Source organism: Pieris brassicae, chromosome 9 (genome assembly GCF_905147105.1).
Source record: "Pieris brassicae chromosome 9, ilPieBrab1.1, whole genome shotgun sequence".
Classification (NCBI taxonomy): Eukaryota; Metazoa; Arthropoda; class Insecta; order Lepidoptera; family Pieridae; genus Pieris; species Pieris brassicae.
In genome coordinates, this window is record NC_059673.1 from 8642739 (window position 1) to 8669734 (window position 26996).

Here is a 26996-nt window from a genome sequence, read left to right on the forward strand (position 1 = left end):
AATTTAAGGTAATTTATAAAACGTTGCAATTTCTGATTATATAGAGTGCGTTTGGTATTCATTTAAAAACAAGAGTGCGTGTTATCTACTAGTGGACGCCTTTCGTGTTTATTAAAATTTATTTAACGTATTTCTAATGCATTTATATTAAAATATAATAAAGCATAAAGCTAATACATTCTTTTTGTAAAATGACACGTTAATTTGTAAGCAAAAGTCTCTTTAAAAAAGTATAGATAGATATTGAAATAAGCAAAGTCAAAAACAATGATTGCCGAAATGTCTAATGTGTATACAACATATTAATTACCAAACAATAATGTACAACAGCCTAGTTTATTTATCGTTTTTCTTTTACTTCATTCGTTTTCCTCTTCACGGATTTTATATTTATTTTACCGTTTGAAAAATTACTTTGAAACCGTTTTTAAATTCAGTTTAAATATTACGTCACCATAGATATGTTTTTTTTTATAATGAACTGGGTACATATAACTACAATATTACAGTACCAGGATGGCATAACTAAGTGAAATTACTTGAGAAGGGAGGCCATTACTTCGACACATACCTTATTCTCAATTAAGGCTTAATGGAACCAATGGAAGAATTTTATAAAGGACTAGGGTGACATAGCTTACTGGATCTATTCCGAAGGTAATCCATAGACATTATAGTTTTATCTTCCTATAAATAGACACAAAAGCATACATAATCAAACATTTATTATTATTTAATTTCACTACACGTCAAAGTTAACCTTGTCTTTGGCTTTTTGGTGTCGGTTAAAAATGCAAACAAGGAGTAAAAAAGTACCAGGGTATCATAACTCACTGGATCTACTTGGAAGAGCGTGTTCGTTCGACACAGGCTCGTATAACTGCCAGCCCGTCGATCCTTACAGCTAATCGGCCACACACATAGGCCTCGTCCGGAGTTCGGATAGGCAGCACCTCAGTGTAAGTGTTGCCATTTGAAGATAATGCATCGCCGAGATACAGGTAGGCGTACCTAAAAGGCATAACAGGCAACATTATTTAACTATACACCTAACATTTTGACGATATTTTTAGAGAAAGTTGCAAGATTTTGTTTTTTTTTTCATTTCAAATTATTTTTTACTATACAAATTCAAAGAAATATGATGTATAAACTACAATAGTAAAATCTACGGCTACCAGAGTTAAATTCATGAAACAGCAAGAAACGTTTTGGTTTCAAATTATTAATTATTTTAAGACCTTATCAATCAAAATCAATGAAATATACCCGATATCCTCACAGCTCTCCAAGCCGAGTGGATCTTCAGGTGGTTCGCTGATGATGGAAAAGATAATACAATCCTTTGGGTCTGGAGACTTGGTGTTATCCTGGCGATGGTGTGCCATTTGCCCCACTACCACCACGTCGCATTCGTTTATTGTAAAGGCTAAAATTTCATATAGTAATTAATAATATTTTTCTGAAAACTTTAGTTTTAAGAAATTGAATGCGTCCTTTCGACCTGTATTTTTTAAATGAATTATAGTTTAAACAATAAATGAAAACTCATTACAGTATGAGATGTACAAATTTGCAAACGGATCGTAGCAAAGCGCTACGGCGTAGGCTTAAGTGAAAGGCCATATAGTAACTATGTTTCTACTATATATATATATATATATATATTTTATTATATAATATAATATAAATAGAATTTTATTATATATATATATATATATAATAAAATTCGTAAAATATTCATATTAATACAAAACAAACGAGAACGAGCAGTCTTATAAGCTGTCTGCGAGGCGACCGATATTGGGTTCGATTCCCGATCAGGTCGCAAGTGTATTTAATTAATATTAATAATTTTATTTATTTAATTTAATCTTGTTCTCTGCCTTTAGTAGGATAGTACGGTAACAGGAAAGTGCTTAAACCGTACAAGGCGGGCAAGGTGAAATTTCTATGGCATTCAGAAGCCATCAAACCTTGTCTAGGCGACTGTAAAGTTTCTCTGTCTAGTAGTTCTACAGCTTTTTAAAAGGACTAATATTTATGCTACCCTAGGATAATGAAATGAGCAGTGTGCTTAGTGGCTTCAGCGTGCGACTTTCATCCTTGAGGTCGTAGGTTCGATCCCCGGCTGTGCACCAATGGACTTTCCGACTACGTGCGCGTTTAACATGCGCTCGAACGATGAAGAAAAACATTGTCATGCAAACCAGCTTGCCTTAGACCAAAAATTTGACGCCGTGAGTCAGGCACAGGAGGGTGATCACCTACTTGTCGATTAGATTTACAAATGATCATGAAAGTGAGGCCCAGACAGATTTTTTAGGTAAACAAGTAATAAGCACAACATACAGACGTACATACTTTTGACATTTAACTTAATGAACTTACATTTCCTAAAATTAAAGTGGCATTTATCCATAAAATTCCTCGGCTTTGGCAAACTACTAGGCGTTTCCATATCCGCACCGGCTTTGCCCAGAAATGCGAAAGCTACATATATTCGCTTAACAACTGGATCGTTCATCGCTCGACACTCTTCGTTTAACGCTAGCCAAAGAATCGTAATATCCAAGGTGTTATTATCATCTGATAGTTTTCCCTGGGAAGATGAATTAACTTTTAAAAAAAATATTTACAGTGGTTTTTTGCAGTGGTAGAACTTCAGCTTCAGGCAACAACGTTAAACCCTTTAGTGGCTTTTACAGTACTTATTTTTCTTTCGTATTTATTAAAACTACATAACAAATAAATGTAACATAAATAATTAGGGATGCAACGGGCGCCCTTATAGCTAACAAGTAATCCCTTCCAGGCAACCCTAGAAATGAAGAAAATAATAAGAAAGGTAAAGGCTAAGGTTAAAGTGCATAACTAAATTATCAAAAATTGAATTACAAGTAACATTGAAAAGTAATAGAATTACCAAAGTTCATTGACAATAATAAAAAAATATGGGATAGGAAAAATATGGTTGAGGTGTTTATGTAGATGCTTTAAAAGAGGTTAGAGAGGTAGCCAATCGTATGAATTCTAGAGCCTATTCCAAAACTTTATGTTTAAGCAATAACAATAAAATATAGCAAGTAAATGGAAGCATATTGAGCGCCTAATGTATTATTATAATTATAAATTTGCCTACCACGGTATAATGATTAAGTCAGAAATTTCCAACAGCGATACCGATGCCACGTTTTTGTAGTTTCGATGTAGTTCTCTCAATATCCACGTCACAAATTTGAGATTGCGCGGAACAAAAACTCATTATTGGTACCGCTATTGGAAGTTACGGAATAAGGTCGGGTCGATTCATATTATTGGGTAAAAAACAGGATAGTACAAGAAGAGAAAGAATGAAAGTATAATAAATACCGTGGAATAACAGCGTAAAGGAGTATATGTCGTCTATCACTGTGAGATAGGATACGTAAAACTGAGAAGCCAGTGGTAACGCTTAAAAGAGAACGCACGTTAGAAGAGGACGTAATGATAACGATACGAATGGGAATATTGGGGTGGGTTTGTTTTTGGTGGGTAGAACGCATTCAGATGACAGCATAAGATTATTATTTAAAGTATATAGATGACTTAAACAATGATGATGAAGATAATAACCATTTTAAAGGAAAGAACGAATTAATAAGAAACTGGTAGGAGGATATACGAGGCGACGGTGGGTGGTGAAGTCCGGTCGGATTGGGTTAGACCTAGCTTAGTTATGGGTGCTTTTAACTTGTCCCATACAAGTTAAAAGCACCCATAACCGATGAGTATGCATGGTGAATGTCACGAAAGTAGATGAAGCGAGAGTGATATGTCAGGAGCGTGGAGATCCATAGCGCTAACACCTTGGAGAAAAATGCGTCAAGATGTAAACAAATAAAACAATTATGATGCAATCTTGAAAGCTAAAATCGATCATGTTTATTTGGTCGTAATTTGATGATAAAAACATAAACTACTCACAATTAGCTGCGAAGATGTCGGTCTTTGCGGTACTTTTTTCAGAATTGTTACAGACTTCTTGTGAAGTCCATCCGCTTGTTTCAGAGCACCTTAATAATTAAGTCATTAGAATTGAGCAGATTCAAAATCAATTCAAAAATTTATACTTACTCGATGTCCGCCACTTTTTTGAGTTCATTATGTCGTAAATATTTTCTGAGTCGTATGAATATTTCTGAAAAAAAAATGCTCTATAACTTTATGAATTACAATGTACAAATAAAAATATTTTCTCTATTGGTCAATTTTATTACGGTTACGTCTTTAATTTTCATAATTCGTATGTTATTTACACCGCATTTTAGTATCAGGATTAAACGCCTTCGCTACCCTTATAACACAAGCACAAAAATACCACGTGTATCAGTCAATTTAGCTTAAAAAAATATGTGTGTGTACTTATTTACACGCGTTAGAAGTTATACTTCTATGGCGTAACAAAATAATAATCTGTACAATATTTTTTTCTGCCTTTATAGAAAAAACCATACCAACAATAGAAAAAAGGTATTTAATAAATTAAAAGTTTTATTATAACGCATTAGCTAGTTAAATAAAGTCAATTTTAATATCACAAAAAAAAATTCTACATAAATAAAAAATGGTCTTTGGATTTTTTATTTTAACATGTTGAGTATGGTAACTTCAGGGTGTCGGTTTTTTGTGACGGTGTGCGCGCGCATCGTAAAAATTTACTCTTATCATTTTTCTCTAACGCACCAAAAGAAGGATAACTTTAAAAAAATATTCCAGTAGTAACAACAGTTTAATATAACAAAACATTACTTATTAAACGATTTTTTGTATTTTGCTCAATGAAGGTGTTTGATATCAATTACCAGTGGTATAACATTTCTTCCGTCACTTTGATCTCATCTACAGAAGAGGTGAGATTCAGAAACAAGACTTGTTAATTGACTCTCGCAAGCCAAAATGTATTAGATTTTGGCATACCTACGGTAGTCAGTCTCGTAACTAAATAGCCATATACAACGGCATTGTGCTTTTCACTAGTTTTGTACAGCTTGTCAGCCAGTGGCCTGTGAACTATATATTTAAATTTACGTGTAAAAAATGTCAGGTGTATTTGTATAGTATATGTAGTGTATGTTAGCAACATTCACCAGATAACTAGATATATGCCTAAGAGCCTTATAATCTTACGGATCCCTAAGCCCAACAGATGTACTCTAACACATAAATAGTGAATACATAAAGATGTACGGGTCTGCACCAGGAGGTGAAATCTCAAAGGTGGCAGGCTGACCACGATAATTAAGGGCTTGAAGGAGTCTTCGACACTTTGAGAGGAATTGTGTAATGAATAATATTAAAATCTGGTGTATTATTATAAAATAACATCTTAAATACTAGTTACACCTATTCACACAAAGAGGAAAATACTCTTGTGAGCTGTTTGTGTATTGCGCACGATCAGCTATCAAAATTTGGTACAAATTACGAGAGCCTTGTTAGCAGTTGGTCAATGGTCAAAGCTTAAAATATATTTTGTATATTAAATGCATAATTTTCTTTTCAATTGTCTGTACAGTAAAACTTCGTAACATACCGATTCCATTAGACGTGTTTTACTCGTTCTACGCAGGTTGAGATCCTGATCAAGATGAAAATCCGAGTGATCATCATCAACTATCCTCTCCATGGATGAAGGGTGATGATGGAAACTTGCGATAGTCTGAAGAAGTATTAATAGTTTACGTGTTTTAAATTTGCTACAGAATGAAATTATGAAATTTAGTACGATAAAATAACTTTCAGTATATAACTTTGGTCGACTTATTTGTGATTGTATTTCTACGTCCTAACCAATTATATCTATATAAATTATAGTTATAAACATATACATACACATCGATTGCAGTATTTTCGAGTCAATTAAATAACCTGGTTCTTCAATTAAAGAACGAACAGATTCTTAAAGGGCCGACAACGCACTCGCGTGCTCTCTGGCATAGAGTGTCCATGGGCGGCGTCATCACTCAACATCAGATTAAACTTCTACCCGTAACATTAATTTAATGGTAAATAAATGAATAAATTATTAAAATACCCAATGTATTTTTACCTGTGAGATGACGTCATTGATGACTCCCATCACGCTGGGAGGTACCCGCAGCATACACCACACATCTAACACCCCCAACTCGTCGTTCATTGTAAAGCTATTCATCGATGTCTTACTCTTAATATCAGTACCGGAAATCTATATTCAGATTCTTATAAATACCAGATGCACTATCTACTTTTTCCTTTATTTTTAACGGACTAGATAAAATACGTTATGAGTCGGACAAGGGTGTCTGACGTGTACAAATTACACGGAAACTTATTCGTATCGTGATGATACTTTTTAGTTTAGTGAGGTATATTTTAACTTCCGATGAAATGTCATCTAATAGGTTCAGTAGTTTTTGATATATCCACACGTTTCCTGAGGGTATATGTAAAAGGAAACCTATGTAACAATATGCCGTATTTGAAAACTATCTATTTTTGAAATTACTTTTATTGCATTAAAGATTAAAATGCTAAGGAAAACAAGAAATACCAGGGCCAAAGACATATCGACTCTTCTATTCGTATGCAACAACGCGTCACGCAATGGGAGAAGGCAGCTCGCGAAAGGCTTCTCCTGGTTGTCTATCTCACATACAATAATTGGCATCTCCTCCTAAAAAAAAATCAAGTACTCGTCCGTCATTTACAGTTTACTTCAAAATTACAATCAACTTTTCACTAAAATTTTCATTAGCTTTATGCAGCAATTTCACCGACTCAACTCTAAAACACGCCTGAACTGGGACGTACTCGTACGTTCGTACGCTCGCAACATGTACGTCATGGAACGTATTCTAAACATAAAAAAATAATCAGGCACAAAGCTCAAATGTTGCCTAAATTAAGGTTTGATTCATGCAGATACGCACATACTCTGGGAAAAATGTATCAATATACAAAAAAGGAAGATTATTATAACACTGCAGTGATGGTCTAACGGCTTCAACATGCGCCGTTCGTGCGTCTTCATACAGTACGATTGAAAACAACGGTAAGTCTCTAATGTATAAATTGATGCCATGTGTCAGATAGAAGGATGTCTTAGTTGTCTATGAAATAAAAATGATCAAAGAAAGGAATGCAATCTGTGTTCAAGAACAATTGTTGCTTGTATGTTTATAGTGGTATATTTATGTAAAGAAACTTGTAAGTTTCTTTATTATATACTAGATGGCGCTATCAGACATCGCGGTTGGAAAAAGCAGTTGGTTTGAAGTTAGACAGAAGTAAGTCATCGGCATTGAAAAAAGCTTAAAAAGGAGATCTATGGCGTTTACTTTCCGATTCCCTAGCTCGTAAAAATTTACTATAAAACAAGGAAATATATATTAAAACTTACATGTTTGAGATAATCTATAAAGTTTTGAGATAGCCGTGATTCATACTCCAATGAGAAGTCAAAATGCATCACTCGTCCCGCGAGCTGATGGGTCATACTCGGTGGCTGATCGTAGAATCGCCATGTTAATGTTAACGCTTTGCCACGGGAGCTTATTACTGCCTAATTGATATAGAAATAAATTATACAGTATTGTTTACATAATAAAGCGTGCTTCTAACATACTATAAGCTTGCATTATAAATGTCAAGTTCTTATATAGGACAAAACATAAAAAAAGTTTTAAACGGCACTACTCAGAATCGTTTATTAATATTTAACGGTTACTATAAATATGCAATTATGGTGGAAATTGGTGGAATCTCTGTGTTTGTGATTACAAATAATATTAGAATAAAAATAATATCATTATTCGATTCACAGGCGATATCTACAACAATGTTACTATGAGGAAAGATTTGTATTTTTAACACTCCTCGATCAATTTCAAACAAAAACACCATAAGAATGGTGCATGAACCTCGAGGACATAGGCAAAATATTGAAAAAAATCCAGGTTTCGAAAAAAATCTTTGAAGGAATTGTGATACATGCTTGTAAATTCAAATCTAGTATCTTTAAAGTCAAACAAAAAAATAAAATAAACCTGATCAGACAAGATAACAGTCCCAACGTGTAAGGTGAACACGCATTTGGCAGATATACCTCCAACACGCTCGTTCGCGTCGCATTTACGAAGTATCAGCCCACTTTTCCGACTCGACGTTTCGCTACTACGAATATTTCGATTATACAGGTCCAAATTTCGAGTATTCGACTCAAAGTCGCAAGTATCGATGTTGCGATTATCTTTTTGACTTCGACTATCAGGGTGGTAATTCGGGTGATTTTGATCAGGTTTCGGGATGTCAATTGACTCTGTCATACAAGTTGCGTCTTGAGGTGTTCTGGAGGACTATTTAATGAACATTTAATTAGTAATAAACTCTAGTACTGGTTACTTACTACGTTTGTAAATGGACTATATTAAAGCATGTTACAATTAGACAAATTTCTGTACATGCTTAGCTTCGTACTTCGTACGTTCCTTCTCGCTGTAAAGTTAAATGCGCTCATTATTATTGTCTGAGCAATGGCGCTTCTGTCAACTGTCACTGTCATTATTATCTAACAGAGCTAATAACTTAAAACGACAAAGTCAAATCAGATTAAAACCGTTAATACTTGTTGTGTATTCGCTTTTCCAATATTAATAGATATATATCAACAACTGTCAGCTGCCGTTGTCATTCTGCTATAGAGCCGATGTCTGAGCAATGGCGTTCCTGTCAGCTGCCACTATCATTATTATATGTCACAAGATGTCATGTAAATTATAATTTATTTCAACAGGTATTTCCTATATATATTGATTGTAAAATAAAATATAAATCAAACTACATTATTTAAAAATACTTTTATTAATCTACTGTTTTCTAACTACATAATAATTATTTAGGTACATGTAGAATTATTACTAATCTACGTCACTATATACAAAATATTTTCTTAGTTCCCATATCCATTTTCTCAAATACGAATCGCAAAATTATCGAAGTGTAGCTACAAGCACCGTATCAGATATATCAACTGTGAGTCGTGGATATACCATTAAACAGAACAGTAAAAGAATCACTATACAACTTTAGTATGCAAGCCAGACTTTTCTGGTCTACTACTTTGGGCATTACAGAAACGTTGCTACTTCATGTAGCATAAAAAGCTCTTAAGCTCGTTCCAAAACATATCTCAGCGCTGTGAAAATTGTGAAACTTGAAAGAGTAGGTTATAAAATTTGTACTTGAATGAATACAAATTAGTCTCTGCGGAAAGACAAACGATACTGATACTTTGAAAATTTATGTACGAATGCTTTAATATAATAATAGAAATTCAACTAAAAATGGATAAAAATAAGAAGATCAATGTTTTAACTACCGACAATACCTACTGTTGACTAGGTTACGATAGAACAAAAAAATATAACAATTATAGTTTTGCTACGATTCCCAATCAAATATAAAAACAGTAATTGTTTTCTATGAGAATACATTTTTAGCACCAATTATTAGTCAATTACCTCACGCGAGGATTGCATCTGTAACAAATGCCTGCATTTCGACAACTCTACGCTGATCGCACGCAATGTGTCCTCCATTTTTTCTGAAGTAGATGTTTCTCTAAAAATATATATACAAGGTAACAAAATTTGAATAAATAAAACAAGTATATTCAGACTCCAAAGACTAGAAAAATACACTAGAAAGTGAGGGTAGGCTTGTCGATGAAAATTATTCTACCCGCCAAAACATCCGTCTTGTCGCTGTATAATTTTAATTAGAACAATGCTTTAGATGGATTTAAAACACCCCCACCCCCATCTAGGTTTAATATATGCTTTAAACTCTACATGTTACCATGGAAACAATATTTTTCTTGCAAAGTTTAACTTGGTAGCCTCATACAATAACACCATTTTTTTATTTAACAAAACATAATTACCTGAAGCAGTAACACATTTTTTACATAACTCAGTTTTGTATTATCTCTAACGGTACGTAAATAATAATAATAATAATAAAATATGTTTATTCATTTTAAGTTCAATTTCATTACAATGTGTAAGATTTGGGAACCCTTTTAAGTAAAAAATATACCTGTGTCAGGGTTTCCAGCTCTTTCATAACAAACTTAGTTATACATTCCTTAAAATATTTAATTTATATATAATTTAGTTACATCTTCTATTAACTTTTTTTTCTTTTTTTGTTATTGATTTTTAACTGTTATCAACACACTGGAGTGCATAAGTGAGTGTGTGAGTGCAAATGTGTGAGTGAGTGAGTGAGTGAGTGAGTGATTGAGTGAGTGAGTGAGTCAGTGAGTGATTGAGTGAGTCAGTGAGTGAATGAATAAAGTCTGTACTACATACTAGGCCTCAGAAGAAGCTCCAACTCTGCGTAGGGTATGTTCATGAGCCAGTCCTTTAGTCGTATTTTTAGATTGTAGACGGTAAGCGGGTAGATGTTAAGCAGCCTATTTAATTTATTATAGATGTAGTCTGCTTGCATATTGCGTCTCGCAAAGTCAGTCCTAACGGTCTGACCGACGACAACATCCCTATTTCTTTTTAAGAACAGCCTACTATCAAATGGTAGCGCTCTGTGTGATTTTAAAATTAGACTCAGGACATACAGCTTCCTAACGGAAAGTAATTAGCTGAGTTGATAAAGCTCCTCCGATGGGAATCTGTATGGCCGGAACAGCATGACCTTTAATAGAGCCCTATGTCCCCGTTCCAATTCCAAAAATTTTGTTTTATTGGCCGTTCCCCATATGTTTATGCAATATGTCAGTACGGACTGAACAAGTGCTATGTAAATTCTTTTAAGTATTATATCCGATGTAATGTGTCGCAAAAGGAAACTAACATATTTTAAAAATATATGTTAGTTTCCTTAATCTACCAGTCATGGACTCTATATGGGGATACCATGATAGTCGCTCGTCTATATGAATGCCCAAATATTTGATAGAGCTAACTTTTGCTATTGGAAGACACGGACACTCTTTGCATATCGCAGTGATGTATTTTAATTTTAAAATCATTAGGTGGTTGAGTTCGATCAGAAATTCTGAAGCATACATAGTTAGTTTTCTCTTTATTGAGAGACAAAAGGTTAAAATCAAGCCACTTAGCAATAGTTGTCAGTCCAACTTCCGCTGATATTTTTACCTCTGCCCAGTTAAGCCCTGTGAAAAGTACAGCCGTATCATCCGCATAGGAAAATATTTGCCCGTGATCAAGTTTTAGATTGCTTAATGCATTAATATATATTAAAAATAATGTTGGACCTAATATGCTTCCTTGCGGAACCCCATAGGTGATTTCCAATTCATCACTTACGTAATCTCCTACTTTCACTCTCTGTGTTCGCCTTAATCTCGCTCTAATCGCTCTAATGCCTATATGCTCCATTTTATGTAAAAGTGAGGAGATACAGACTGTATCGAAGGCCTTTCTTAAATCTAGAAATGCACCAAGGCATTTCTTTCCCTTATCTAGGTTTGATACTATTAGAGACGTTAATTGAGATATGGCATCTTCAGTTGATTTTCCTTGCCTGAATCCATATTGTGCGCTTGATAGAATATTAAATTTATTAAGGTAGTTTAGTAATCTAATATTTAGTAGTTTTTCTAAGACCTTAGAGATGGCTGGAAGAATGGAAATTGGCCTGTAGTTATTGACTTTGTCTTTATCGCCTGATTTAAGTACCGGTACAATAATAGCTTGCTTAAGTTTTGTCGGAAATATCCCTTTTTGAAAACATAGGTTGACCAGATGACATAAACAAGGTACTAAAAGACCTCTAGCGAGTTTTAGAAATCGTGTGGGAATATTATCCCACCCCGGTGCGCTATCTGATTTTAGGTTTTTGATTATGTGATCAACCTCTGGATGGTCGGTACTAAATAGAACAAACGAATGCAAGCTGGATATAGGGGCTAGTGCTGATGTGGAGGAGTGTGACGAGCTTTGTTAAATTTCCTGAGCCAGTAGAGGGCCAAGATTTGTGAAATAATTATTAACTTCATTTATAGACTCTGTAGGCGTAGCCTTAAGATTTAATAGTTCGTCATTATTATCTTTTGTTTGACTCATATATGTAATCTTTTTAATATTTTTCCACAACTGTTTTGGGTCATTAACTGAATTATTTAATTGTGTTCTGTCATATTTTCGTTTTAGTTTTTTTATTAAGTTATTACAAAAATTTCTATACCTTTTATAAGTAATTGATAGAACTTCGTCATATTCATTATTTTTTAAACGCTTTTGCATTTTATTTCTGTTTCTTATGCACCGCAAGATACCGGCAGTTATCCACGGCTTTAATATCTGATGTTTTTTAGATACCTTCGTGATTATTGTATTTTCTTCTAAGGATTTTTTAATCTTATTTATTAATTTATCAACGACTTCATTTGGATCCTCGCAAAGTAAGAGATTATTCAGATTTTTATGAGATAATGTTATTACCGCTTTATCAAAATCTGTATAGGTTTTAAGTTTTTTAACCTTTACTGCGTTATGCATTTTTAAATTCTGTAAGCTTAAAAAAACCATGAGATGATCTGAAATTGATGTATTCAATACAGCTACTTTTGCCAGAATTTTTTTATTTTGTTGTTTTATCATAACATGGTCAAGACAGTTATTATTTCTAGTTGGGAAGAGATGTCCCGGTATTAAGCCATATATTGATAGCATACTAAGATAGTTTAGTCTGTTATTTAGGTAACTGTTGTCGACATTGTAAATAAGATTTATATTTATATCACCGGTGATGACTATATTTTTCTTGTTCTTTACATGATCCAAGTGTAGACGAAGTGATTCAAGAAATGATTCTGAGTTCGGAATAGAAGGAGAACGATAAATTCCTAAGATTAAATGATTAAGTACCTCGATTTGTATACAAGATGCATTTTGTAAGATTATTTCACGTACTTTGGGTTTAAGATTATTCCTGATATAAGCCACTACGCCATCATTCTGATTAAGCTGATTCTTAGTATAATATGAAGAATATTGGCTAAGTTGAGGAATAAGCTTTGTATTATTCAATCTGCATTCAGTTAATATAATGGCATCTACCTCAATTTTCAAACTGCTTAAGGTTACTTGTAGATTGTCGAAATTCCTATAAATGCTTCTTATATTTTGGGTTATAATAGTTAAATCACTTTTTTTAGGGTTTATAAATTGCTTTAGATTTTTTACTTCACACGAAGTGGATATAGCTATTTCAGTTTCATCTAAATCATGAATTGTTGTGAGTGTATTATCCATAATAAATTTTGAAAAAAGAAATGATTTCTTTTATATGATCACAATCAATGTAAATCGAATAATTGGTAGGTATTGGTAATTCAGTAATAAATTCCATGTCATGCCGTATTTGAGGGTAGTAACGAGGATATTTGCATTTTGCCTGAAACGTGTAAAGGAAAGAGAAAGCAGAAATGTATCCTTTTCTATGACCATAATCAATGTAAATCGAATAATTGAAGGGTATTGGTATTTTAGCAATAGGTGTTATGACATGCAGTATTTGAGGGTAGTATTGAGTATTATTGTATTTTGCGTGATACGTGTAAGAGAGAGAGAGAACATAAATTACGGTTGCAGTATTAATTTAGTCCCGAGTAAAAATGACAGACAGACAGGTGCATTTTTATGATGAGTATAAAAGAGAGTGTACAATGGTGTATAATGTTTTAGTGTTTTTACATAAGATATTTTGTTGTGATAACAGTTGCAAAAGATAAGGTGACAAGTACATTTAAAAACTAATAAAACCTGCAATAGTCAGTAGGATTGCATTATTTGCTGTATTTGGGCTTCAGTCTTGAGTAAAAGTATTGGTGTATAATCATCTTTCCTTAGATATACTTTACCATACGAAGTCCACCAATATTTATATGCCTTTGATCTCACCAACTCTTTTCCACGATAAAGGAGTCTAGATGCTTTTGGCGTTAAATTTTCAGATATGTAAATCGGAGTATCTTCATTGGTATGGAATCCTAAGTGTTTAGCGCACAATTTAGACTTGTGTTTTATATTGAAAGCTTTACCCATTTTCATGATGTCGTTCTTAAGCAACGTTGAAGTAGTCTCAACCAAGATAGTCGTGTTTTTAATACCTTCCTTCTTGGAGCGTTGCCTGTAAATATCTTTAATCTCAGTTTTGGGAAGTGAGCAGCCAATGTTTGAAGTCAGACACTTAACCATTTCGAGTAAGTCTTCCTTTGTTTCATTAACCTTTTTTGGGACATTTTTAATTTCAAAATTAGCCTTTCTCATGCCCTTATGCATTTCTTCTATTTTATCCTCTAGTGTTGCAATATTTAACCGATCTTGCTGTGACTTTTGTTCTAATTTTTCAATTTTCTTCTTATACTCATCATTTTGCGCCATGAGAAATGCAATTGAGTTTTCAATGTTGTGGTTAGTATTTTTTATGTCTGATAAAGTAGGATTGATTTTTTTAAGTTCAACGCTATGCTCGGTAATCATGGTAGTCATTAGATTTTTTATTTCCTCTTTGAAATTAAGGAGTTCAGCAGATAAATCAATATCCTCTCTTTTCCTTTTTAGGCGAGTTGAGACAAACATGTGTCTCGTTGATGTTGGCGTTGCATATTCGGTGCCACCGATAGTACTCATGTCTGATTCCGAAAAAGATCTATTTATTTCAGAGACAGGTTTATTGTACTGTGTACATGCACTCTTATCTTGGGACATATTAACAAAGGAATTCTTATCGGCCAATGAACCCAAGCTACGTATGTCAATGACTTGTTCTATTAGTCGCAATTGTAATAGGGCGTCTGAAGAGGGAGGAGCCTTGAGACAGGTTTTAGTGTGAGGGTGACAAGAAACTGACTGCGTGCGCGCAAGATGAGACAGCAATATCCAGTTTTTACTCACATTACCAGGGCAGCAAGAGGTCCGTTCCGTTTGAAAGCCACACTGCTTGCACTCTATTCGTCCCTAGTATTGCACTTTGAAATACAAGTTTGTAATTTGACAAATAAATAATTTAAAATACTTTGTAGCGTCCACGTCCACACAGTTCGGTTATCCAAGAGGAAGACCTTAAGAATAAATGAGCAACTAGGCTACGAAATGTAACTTGTAATTAATTTGCGACTTGTATATTAATCCCAAAATATTCAGAATGTCACACAACCATGGCGCAAATCTTGACTTCACTATTAACTAGGCTTTATTCAGGTGCATTAAAATTAAAAAAAAAACAATGATAACAGAATAGAATTAGTTTTAGCAAAGTAAAAAAAGACCGTTAAGCAACGGGTTAAGGACATAGGAAAATCATTTTAGCTTTGACTTCGGTGTGAAATATGAAACGGCTTAAAAGTTAACCAGTTTTACACATGCAAATTTAAATGCAAAACTTACCGACGTCGCAAATTAACTTCAAGAGGCGTTTCACCAAGCGAAAGCCGTTTACCTGAAATAAATCGATATTAAATTTGTAGAAAATATTAATTTTGTATAAATTTTATATAGTAAATTTTTCTTTGTTAAGATATCGGATATTAAGTTAAAATAATTAGGAGCCTTAAAACGATTGAATTGTAAACTTATTACTTTATTACTTATTTTATAAAAAAAAGGTTATATAACATAGGCTATATATAATAATAATCATTGGCGCTACAACTTTTTTTAGGTATGGGTCTCAGATATCTGTATCATGATCATTTGTTAATCTAATAGGCCTTCTGCGCCTCACAGGCCGTCGACTTTTAGGCAAGCCGTTTTCCTCGCAATGTTTTCCTTCACCGGTTGAGCGAATGTTAAATACACATAGAAAGAAAGTCCATTGGTGCACAGCCGGGGATCGAACCTACGATCTCAGGCATGAGAGTCGCACGCTGAAGCCACTAGGCCAACACTGCTCAGGCTATATATAGTCAGGTAATTATGGATCGGTTTATGGCCCGATTGTAGATCTAAAAATGATTATAAATTATAATTCTTTACAGATATATCAAATTTTCAAAACTTACGTCCAGAAATCGGTACCTCGCCTTCACTGAGCGAACCGTAGTCCGTGGTTGAGCGCGGCGTTTCGTCGCTTTGTGTCAATGTGCCCTTATCTTGGCCTAACGACGTTTGCGCACTTACAGCTAAAATTGAGAGATTTCAGAAAATGTTTGGAATACAAAACATCAGAATGTACGTAATCACTAATCATGTATGTAGCGGCTGTATACCGATACTTATATATGCGCAACTAACATGTAGAATATATAACATAATAATATACGATTATTAGTATTAACATATGTCAGGTGAAGAACTTATGACCACTCTGATAAAAATTAATTTGATTTATTAAAATATTTACACTTTTAAATTATGTCTGATTAAAATATATAACAAATAAATAATTTATTAAAGCCATTTTCTTATTCAAAGAAAACACTTTTTTACCGGATTGAAGCTATGTATTTATTATAAACTTATAATTATTTTACATAATTTAAAACTTTTCCGACGTTTCGCGTACTTTACAGCGTGCGTGGTCACGGTGACTGAAGACAAAAGGTGTTGAATGTCAAAAGTAACACAGCTGTGGAGAAAGTTGTATTATCTGTATGTATTTCCCCAGATAATACAATACATATCTATAATACATAGCTTCAATCTTCAAAAAAGTGTTTTCTTTAAATGTGTAAAAGTTATGTTAACAAAAGATAATATCATTTTCTATTATTTTCTCATCGTAATCTTAAAACGTATTTGAATAACACAATAAATATATACGAATCACTTTTTTATTATATTTAATAACACATACACGTAGATCGTAATACCTTCCCTTTCCGAAGGTAAATCTGTCAAGGAGGATACTTCATAGCCGGTTGTGATGGGTGACATGGAGTCCAAAATTGCCTCACCCTGTATAACAAATGTACCGTGTGGCGTGGATGTTTGACGAACGTAAGTTTGGGAACCTTTTACACCTGAACAAAACATGTAAATCGCTGTATAATGAAACCGTTAAACAGTATTATTAATTGCTTTAAGGCGAGAAATATATTTTAAACTAAGTGTATTCAAGAAAAAATATTTGTTGAATACACTTTGCTTAAAATAAACATATAGCAATATTACGACTGAATTTTATTCTATTACAAAAATGCGTTCAAGTATTACGCCAAGCAATTTCTGGAGATTCTTGACACCCCCCCCCCATGAAACGCACCGTAACGTTTTCTGTATCGAATAGTAAAACGTTTCGAGACCAGCCCCAGTGACTTTTTATACCTCCCTCCCATAGTAATGCCTAAACACAAACAACCATAAAGATTTAGTTTAGATAGTTCTAACAAATAATCAAGAAAGTTAATGCGACACTTTAAAAAACAAATAAACGGTAATAATATCTCTGTTTCACCACAGTCATAATATATCCGCGAAAAGAATGCTAATAAATTATTATGTTCTAGACATTCGTCAAAATTATCAAAATTACTATGTCGTCCGTTTAAACAGTGAAACAATCGTAAAACGCTTTTGGTATTTAGTCTAATTAGATAAATTACTGTAATGTACATTTAGTTATTTTTAACTATTTACAACACTAGCTTTCATTTGAGATATACTTATGTATAGGATAATTTGACATTAGACATTATTACGTTACTGTAGCCAGTAATATAGTAGCCCAAACATGCCAATGAGGAAGCCCTTGAGAAATGCTGCTCACTGATTGGATCGAAAAAGGTAGATTTGTAAAAAAATCCCTTAATTATTATTATTACTCATCGTGACACTTGTGGCTCCGATCGGAGCTACATATTTATGGTCAGCTGGCATTGGATCCACAAAAGACACCCGAATCAACAAGGGAAAATGGATCAACAAATTACTATTCGGCACGTTGGAGCCACCAAGCGCAATATAATTACATATATAAATAAATATTTATGTAATGCACTTAGTATCTTAGTAATAACGGCAAGCGATTGACAATTTAAAAATAAGCCGAACAACGAAAGGCATTACGATTCAATCTCAAAAGAATCTGAGCAAATAATGAATTAATTTTTTGATGACATACTATCAGATTAAGCTTTCAATATAAGTAAATGCAAAACCTTTCATTTCCAGAGATAAATTATCGGCACAATCGCACTTCCGAAACTTGCTGTTAGAGATCGTGGTTGTGAACCGAAGCGTACCACTACACGAACGGAACATTGAGGTTCCGCGACGGGCGGACTCGGGACAAGTGCACACGCGGACTGATTGCTCACATATTTCTAATTTTAACAAAATTGTATGTATATATTAAAATCACAACATATATACAATAGTGTAGAATATAAAATGCCTTAAAAATATAATAATGATTATAGAAACAGTTACGTACGGTTTCGTCAAGTACGTATACGTCAATACGATATTGTCTATGGGAGCATTCAAGTATTACGTAACGAATTTCTTCCTCTTGTTAAACGTTACGATGCAGGGCGGGGATTAATTACGCGTTATTGTTAATATTATTTTTCACTTTCCACCATATAATGGTAAGTTTTACTTATAAAGAGTCACTGGGGTTGGTCACGAAACCTTTTACTATTGGATACAGAAACGTTACGGCGCGTTTCATGGGTAGGTCAAGAATATCCAAAAATTGCGTGACGTAATACTTCGCTCCCTATAGCAGTCACTAGGAAGTCATTTTAATTTAGTGTCGTTTACTATACGAATGCTTGTCGAATCGTTTTTTGTCGGTTTAGTATCTGAATGAAGCAGAGCTCTAGATGTCCGTACAAAAATCTATCGTCTCTATCTAATCGAGGCTTAACAACTAAGTTTAATACGATATTTTTTGCCATAGTTAAAACAATCTTATAGAAATAATATCGTAACCATGGTAACAGTACAACTCGTTAACTTCAATCCACGTTGTACGACCCAGCATACAACCTATACACGACACGATATGATGACTTTTTGCTGGTTAATCTTAGTTTACACATATGACATTTCCAACCAGACAGATTTTTTTAAATATACAAGAAAGTACACTCACCAAGGCGATTCTTCTCTAATAAAGACAAAGTTGTCTCATCTGTATGAACACCAGTTTCTTTAAACCTATCCAAAGGCAACTCTATAGGATCAACACCGGTTGACACAAAATTCTCAGACTCGATTTTTGAAGACGAAGTTTTCTTTACATTCGATAGAGCTGCGAAATTATTATTTGCTTGATAATCATCTTTCTCTCTCTGAAAGTCATCTATCGATGCTTTTTTATCTATCTCATGAAACGGTTCAGCGACGAGTTTGCCATCAATTTTAGTTATTGTTTCTTTTGTGAAGTGAAAACTATGGTTTGATTCACAAGCGTTGTTTTCATCATTATCTTTTCTATATGTTTTGTTGTCTTGGCTGGATTCGTTAACACCGCTTAAATCGAGTTTCGGTACATCTTTGTTATTAAAAATGTCTTTTTCATAATCCTGTTCTATCGTATAGTTTTCGTCATCAGAATTGCATTTTTCTTTATCTTTTACATTAGATACTATGGACGGACAATTATTACAGCTAGAATAATCTGCGTCACTTCTGTCATAGTCTTTACACCATTCGTTTGTGCTTTTGAAAGAATTCAGGCCATTTGTCCTTATAAGAAAATCGCAATCATCCGGTACCGGTGGACTAAAAATTTAACTTTTAGCTTTATTTTTAATTTAAAAAAGTTATTATAAACTGACAGAAAGAAAAAATACTTTTTTAGAAATTTCTCAAAAACCTTTCATTTTGAACAAGTTATACGGGTAAGGTCTCTATAATTCGTATTTCAAGTAAACAATAACGTCTTAAACGCTGTCAAATCTGTCAAATTTCATACAGAGATGATGGATTGACAGCTCTTAAAACTAGAATTAAGTTCGACGTCAGTAAAATTCTAGAATATAAGCCGAAGTTGTATCAAAATCGGTGTAGTAGATTTCCTCCAATTAGACATTAATTCTGGAGAGGCATTTATAACTTAAGTAATAATGAAACTACTTTTATACACTTATACATAGTTAAATCTATTATTAAGACTTACTTTCTATAGTCATCTTTTTTACTGCATGATGGTCTTTCCAAACAAGACTTTCGTCTCAGTAAAATGGATTCGTCAAAATCAATGTCGCGATTTTCTCCCTAAATATAACAATCATTAACTCAAAAATAAATTTCTTCAAATATTATTTAATATGTAGGTTTTATCACTTAGGTAATAATTTTGTAAGTCTGATCAAAGAATATGACATACAGGAGTCGTACATAGCACCAAGTCTCGAATGTTAAAATTAGATACGATTCCACCAAAATAGTGGGCGAATGTAGGCAATGCTATGTGTAACTTTTGTGAGCGCACAGTGTTCCACACTTGTTCACTGAGAAGATTTTCCGCCGACAGTTGCTGTTATGGACAGGAAAACGTGCTTGTAATATATTCGCGCACAATTTGTTACTGTTCGCTTGATTGAGTCAACTAAAACAAACATTTGTGACGTACGCTGTGCGACACTGTGCCGCTGTGCAACAGTTCAGCACACTGGTGGAATATTTATTATCTTTACCCTATGAAGCATAAGATAAAAAGGTCGATATTAAAATATCATTTGATTATTACAAAATATCTAAATAATGGAATTGTCAAACTGTCTTCAATTGATATCGACTCACAAGCGACTGTTTCAAATTGTCCAACTGCTCTTGAAGGGCGGCAATTTGATTCACGACTTTGATATCCTTTTTCGTTGAGTCCTAAAATACAAACGTTTTACTTAGTAACGGATGTTAGATTTCCTACACACATATAAGAATTTATTTTAACGAAATTATATCAACAAGCTAACTTTAAAACAATAATACTTTTTAATTTTAATTTTTGTAGGGCTATAAACAGTCATCGCAGCCCATGGACGCCCATTTTTGTAAGTGCGTTGCCGGCCTTTGTGGGAGCAGTATGTTTAAACAATTAGACCTGCTTCTTTTTAAAATTTAACAATATCAGACATGTATCCAGATTAGATTCCTTCTTTTTTTATAAATTATATTACGTTATTATTAATATAGGGTATAATATTAATTATATGAAGTTTGTTATAAAAACGAACCTCACAAGACGCATTGCTATTTTCGGCATACCCTGAATCGTCGACCTCTGAACGCTGATTAATTACTTTTTCCGCACTTGTTTCTGATACTTTGTCCGTTTGAGATGAAATAGAGTTATTGGGCACTATTAGTTGGAACTGGCAATGATACTGAAAAATCAATTATCTATACAAATACGTATGTAGAAAGGATGGGGCGTGGTCCGGATTTTTCTGCCTGAACTAAATATACTATTACTTCTATATATATTTCTAAATAGACGAGTAGATGCCTTTGTATGTTACGCAATACCAAAATGTAGTTAGTACTTAATACAAACGAAAATAAAATTATCGAAGCGATGCGAAATTGTATACAGTAATACAAATAAATAAATAAATAATACTTTAAATAAAAGCTAACTTGTTTTTTCCGGCTAAATAAACTAAAAACCAGTGCACATGCACTACGACGCGTAAAAGTTTAGGTACCTAATAAAAATAAATACACTTACCATAGAACTGTTGTCAACACTTTGTGCTGACATATCGCGTTTTAATTTTGTTTCCTCTTCCTCCTTCTTTAACTGTAATAAATTCAAAGAAAACACTTTTTTAACGGATTAAAGCTATGTATTAGTTTACTTTACAGAAATTTCTCGAAAACCTTTAATTTTGATCAAATTAGACGGTAAGGTCTCTATTATAATTCGTATTTAAAGTAAACAATCACATCTTAAACGCTGTCAAATCTGTCAAAATTCATACAGAGATAATCGATTGACAACTCTTAAAACTAGAATTAAGTTCGACATGAGTAATCTTATAATTATTTTACATAATTTTAAATTTTCCCGAAAGTTTCGCGTGCTAATACATAGCTTCAATCTAGTGTTTTCTTTAAATATGTAAAGTATATGTAATAAATTCATCAAAAATTCATCAGAGCAAACGGCAGATCCCATAATTGCCGTAAAAAAGTTCTAACGTTTCAAAAATTCATATTAATCTTTTCTCGCTCGCTTATAATGAAAAATAAAACAAAACTATGAAATATTCTCACATTTAATCCGGCTAGGTGTTGTTCAACAGCCGTGGCGATGGTCGATGACATATAGAAAGCCTTCGATTGCATCTCTAGTTCCGCCGACCGACTTCTCTCTATCTTTAACTGGACTGACAAGTGCTCTTAAATAGATAAAACTTTATTAGTACGAGTATATCGTCATCGCAATAATTTGTAGGCAAATATTTAGGTACGCTACAAATTGATCCAAAACTAGTTGACCCGGCAAACGTCGTTTTGCCATATATATGATTTCCAGATAATATTTTTTTAGTTCAATAAAAGTAACCTATCTAAAAATAAGGGTTGATCGTATAGGGGTGACAATTAAGGGTTGTTTGTATTTTTGTATGCTGTATGATTATAAAATAAAAAAATTGGGATGGACACCCCTTATCACTTAGGGGGTTGAAAGGTATATAGTAGCCGATTCTCAGAATTATATGAATATGCATAAAAAAATTCATAAGCATCGATCGAGCCGTTTCAGAGGATTATGGGAACGAACATTGTTACACAAGAGATTAACGTAGAGAACATGATATACAATAGTCGGACCTATTGTTAGATTAGAAATCTCTATCAAACAACTTTTGGGTGACTAAATCTAAATATACAAAATTCTCAGTGTTTGTAACCAAACGCCTACGAAACAGGGTCACAGATTTTAACAAATTGTGTTTATTCGTGAGAGCTTATGCTTATATAATATATTCCTGAAGTGATGAGGGCATCCCAATCTCCATTTTTGTATTTTATTTATTTATGAATTAATGTTAAATAACGCTTAATTTTTAGTTACCAGTTAACCCTTTTTTATTGCAATATTAATACTGTAATCATCTTTATTTAGACTGACCACTGAAACATTAAAAAATCTTCTGTTACCAATATTTCCTCCGTTTTAGGTCATACTTAATAGTGGAAAAAGATTTATTAAACATAAATAATTTCGTGCCTTTTGTGTCAAAGAACAGAAATAATAATTTTTAAAAATTGCCTTTTAAAAATTACTTAGCAATAACGCCATTGTTCAGTTGAAACTGCAGATGCACAATAGTATTTTCATGCTTCAAGAAATAACCTAACAATAAAAAAACAATAAGCTAAGCTAAAAAAAAATATGAATATTTACCACATTTAGCCTCGCACTTCCTCAACCTTTGCAATAAATCTGATATCTCCCCCCTTTGTTCTTCCACACGATGTTCGCTAGACGTAGACACCGAACGTACGCGTACGTTCTCAGTATTGAGACGCGTCATTTCATCTTCCAGCTTTTTTATACGTGACGCATACTCTTCGTGCGTTTGCGATAGCTCCTGTATCTCGCCAAAAGTATGTAAAAAGTTAACTTTTACTACGATATAAAACAAACGCGCAAGTGATATACGATTTATGAGTCAAATTATGTACTTCAATTTATGTCTAAGATAGACAATATAGTTTTAAATTTAATACTGATTTCAATTGCAAAAGATGCATGCACAGGCAAATAGTAAAAGCTAAAATTAAAAACTCATTAAAAGGATTATAAACAAAATAACGGTAAGTAGAATGATTGTAAAATATATCAATATTTTCATTAGTTACTAACACTAACTAATTAAATTGAAATATTGAGATAGTCTATTCACAGAAACATTAAAAGTAGCAGCCGTATAAGACTTAGTTTCAGATAAATCTAGGATTACAAAGGGAAATGATATCAAGGTCAGTATGAGAATAAAAGCAACAAAAAACAATAATGTCTATGATATCTATTACAGATATTAGTTCGGTCAATATAGATATTTAAAAAAAAATGTATTCTACAAAAGTTATTCGGGGTCAAAGGTCAAAGTTTGAGTACGGTAAGTTTTATCAAAAAAACGTTTGATGCCAAGTTATACTTTTTAAAATTCTCTTAAATCTTAAAAAACCTCAAGCTTTGACCTTTGCCCCCGAATAACTTTTGAAGCACACATAAGATCGGTGGGGATTTTTAAAACTTTTTTGTTACGGAAAGTCCCAGCTCTCCAACAAAATTCAGCTTTCCGGGAATTTTTGTTATTTGACCACTATTTTTATGTCTAAACTGACCGGACTATGTGACGAGTATAACATATACTATCCAAGGCTTTTCATTTTTCTTAATAAGGTTGTCTTAGTTTGAGGTGGCTGTTAATTAATTCGCTTTGGCTTTTTAGCATATTTCTTTAAATAACATACATGTATACCTAAGTGAAAGCATACTGACCTATGAACCGGACAAAACGATTACATTCCTAAAACACATCGCCCAAGCAAGCTATCAAAAACATGCCTTGTTCAATACATTCATAAATATTTTACCTCTTGTAGCGATAATGTTTTCTGTTTAAGCTCCTCCATGGCAGTACGGCATTTGTTCTGATCGCACAATTCATTTGTCTTATCAACAGCCAATAGCCTAAATATCAAATTACTACTAAAGTCTTCTTTCTAGCCAATAAGTCTATGAAGAACTCTTCTACATAGGTTTTAGGGAAAAGGTTGACAATTTCTGCATCTACTTTATTGGTCATATAGACCTTTCCGACATACATCGATATTTAAATCTAAAGGAATACTGGTATTTTTTATACTGATGGCTCTCTCAACCCTGAATTTTATTTCAAGAACGGTCACGATGATGTACACGAAACATCAATTATTAGAGCCTAGGCTTTATTCTCTATGAAAAATAAATAAAATAAAAATAAATCAATAACGCTACAATATTTTTAGGTCTGGGCCTTAGACAGAAGCCGTAATATCTTCATATACTTAAAATTATTTTCAATTAACTAACAAATAAAAAATTAAGTACCCACTGTTCTCTTGCAGAAGATCCGGGTGTTGGTGATGTAACACTGTAAAGGACTATTTATTGACAAACAATGATTTTACAGGACAACTTAAAAATAATTACACACTACCTGACTTTCATACACACACGCTTATACGACAAATAACCAAACGAAAAAATTTTGCTAAGAATAACAACGTACACAATATTTTGCAAAAATATGAACATATAATTTTAAAAATAATTAAATTTCTTCCAAAATTACATTAAACAATTTCAAGTTGAAAACGTGACGTTAATTTGGGGCTTTAAATATAATATACCGGCACTACGACCTAGAATCGAACCCGATCACGCGTCACGTAACTTAACCCGAATCTATATCATAGATATGCATTAAAGAAACTATGCTAACTATGAACTACTTACATACTAGTTTAATTGTAGTTTAGGGTTCCAAACAATTACCAGAAACTGAGAAACAAAAAACACTTTCAACATCAAACAAATCCAGGATATATATTTCTATAAACCTTGCCATTAAGGCAAAGTAGAAACAGCATGAATGTGCTTCGTATGTTAATAATTCTTACTTTAAGTAAAATTTAATTCTAAGCACAAATAAATAATATTACCTACTTTGCAAAGTATTGGCAGGATGCATTTGCAGATTTAACGCTGCGTTCAATCACTTCTGTGGTAAGACCAGTGGTAGATGAATTTCTGAAGTCACAGACAATTGTTTAATGGCTTTCCACAAATAGGTATATGAAACAATACTATTAATGTAATATTTGAATCATAGACACATAAGAATACTTACTTAACAGATACAGGAACACCATTGCAACATTTTGGACATCGGGCACTGCTTGGTAACTGGCCTTTTTTGAGAAACTGTTTTGCAGAACAAAGTCTCATGTTAAGCAAGCGAATCCTTTCTGTTAAACGATCATTACTTTTTTTCAGATCAGCTATGCTAGAATAAGAAGATATTAAAGTATTAATATAGCATAGAAAATGAAGCATTCTAAGTTAACTTAGGTAATGATTCAGCTTAGGAACATCAGATATTAAGTGTCTTGTGAGTTTAGAAAAAACCATAAATGTTATTTTATTTAATTAAGAATACCAAATATAAAGGTTTGGTTGCAGAATCCATAAATTTTTGTATAATTTTTAAAGCCTAAGGCTATGTAAGATATATATATTCTGTTTAGCTGTAATTTAGATTTAAAACACACAGTAATTATAATAGTTACAAAGGATATTAACAAAATATACGTACACATCCTTTTGCTCATTTATAATAGCCTTATTATTGATGCAGCATTCCTTTAGCTCCTTAGTGGTAGTGGGTCGCTGAGCCATCATCCTCTGGACTTTAGTGTTCAAAAGTTTGATCTGTTCCCGCTGCCCATTTACAGTTTTTTTGAGATCCATGTTATTTTCGACAAGAGCAAAGTACATGTCTTCTAGCTCACGCTTACTTAATTTTGAAGGACAAATCCTGTAAAAATCTGCAAATAAGATAATAACGGACTATCCATTCAGTTTGTAAAAGGAATATTTTACTTGATATACACAATATTTCACCCTTTTCGGATCTTCCAGTGTGGTTTTTACACATGTCGTTTCCGACTTCTTCTTGGGCATTATTCATTTTGTGAAAAAGCAAACCCCCTTGCCATTTAACAATTTTAACATTTCATAAGCGTAATTTTATCAATTTCAAAACTTACAACACGCGGGACCTACATAACTAAAACAGTGATTTTTCTTAGATCTTGCTAATTGTATACAATTATAATTTACATTGCATTACACAAATCTAACTACATAATTTATTGTTTGAAAGAAAAATCTAAATCTGGCGCCATAGCAACTAAAGATAAAAAGTACCACAGACTACATGGTTGGACAGTTACAGCCACAGGTTCTTCTAT

The 26996-nt window shown here is 33.1% G+C and overlaps 1 protein-coding gene across 6 annotated transcripts; it reads right to left on the reverse strand.

Moving 5' to 3' along the window:
* Positions 1 to 573: 573 nt before the first annotated feature.
* LOC123714044 lies at positions 574 to 26888 on the reverse strand. 6 transcript variants are annotated; one of them, XM_045668095.1, is made up of 29 exons: positions 26647 to 26888; positions 26339 to 26570; positions 25874 to 26029; positions 25690 to 25773; positions 25076 to 25114; positions 24576 to 24672; positions 23377 to 23563; positions 22239 to 22363; positions 21691 to 21762; positions 21197 to 21346; positions 20763 to 20843; positions 20137 to 20234; positions 19108 to 19739; positions 18167 to 18331; positions 16880 to 17029; positions 16070 to 16189; positions 15456 to 15507; positions 9543 to 9642; positions 8070 to 8378; positions 7424 to 7585; positions 6575 to 6697; positions 6092 to 6229; positions 5576 to 5701; positions 4117 to 4180; positions 3967 to 4055; positions 2392 to 2602; positions 1270 to 1429; positions 835 to 1011; positions 574 to 687 (listed from the first exon to the last, which is right to left on the reverse strand). In XM_045668095.1, exons 1-28 carry the CDS (start codon positions 26711 to 26713, stop codon positions 840 to 842), a joined length of 4161 nt encoding a protein of 1386 aa, XP_045524051.1. In that variant the 5' UTR covers positions 26714 to 26888; the 3' UTR covers positions 574 to 687; positions 835 to 839. The 6 variants fall into 6 exon arrangements, with proteins under 6 accessions (XP_045524051.1, XP_045524052.1, XP_045524053.1 ...); XM_045668096.1 differs by lacking the exon at positions 18167 to 18331; XM_045668097.1 differs by lacking the exons at positions 26339 to 26570; positions 26647 to 26888 and having other exon boundaries at positions 25072 to 25114; positions 25874 to 26015.
* Between the last annotated feature and the right edge of the window lie 108 nt (positions 26889 to 26996).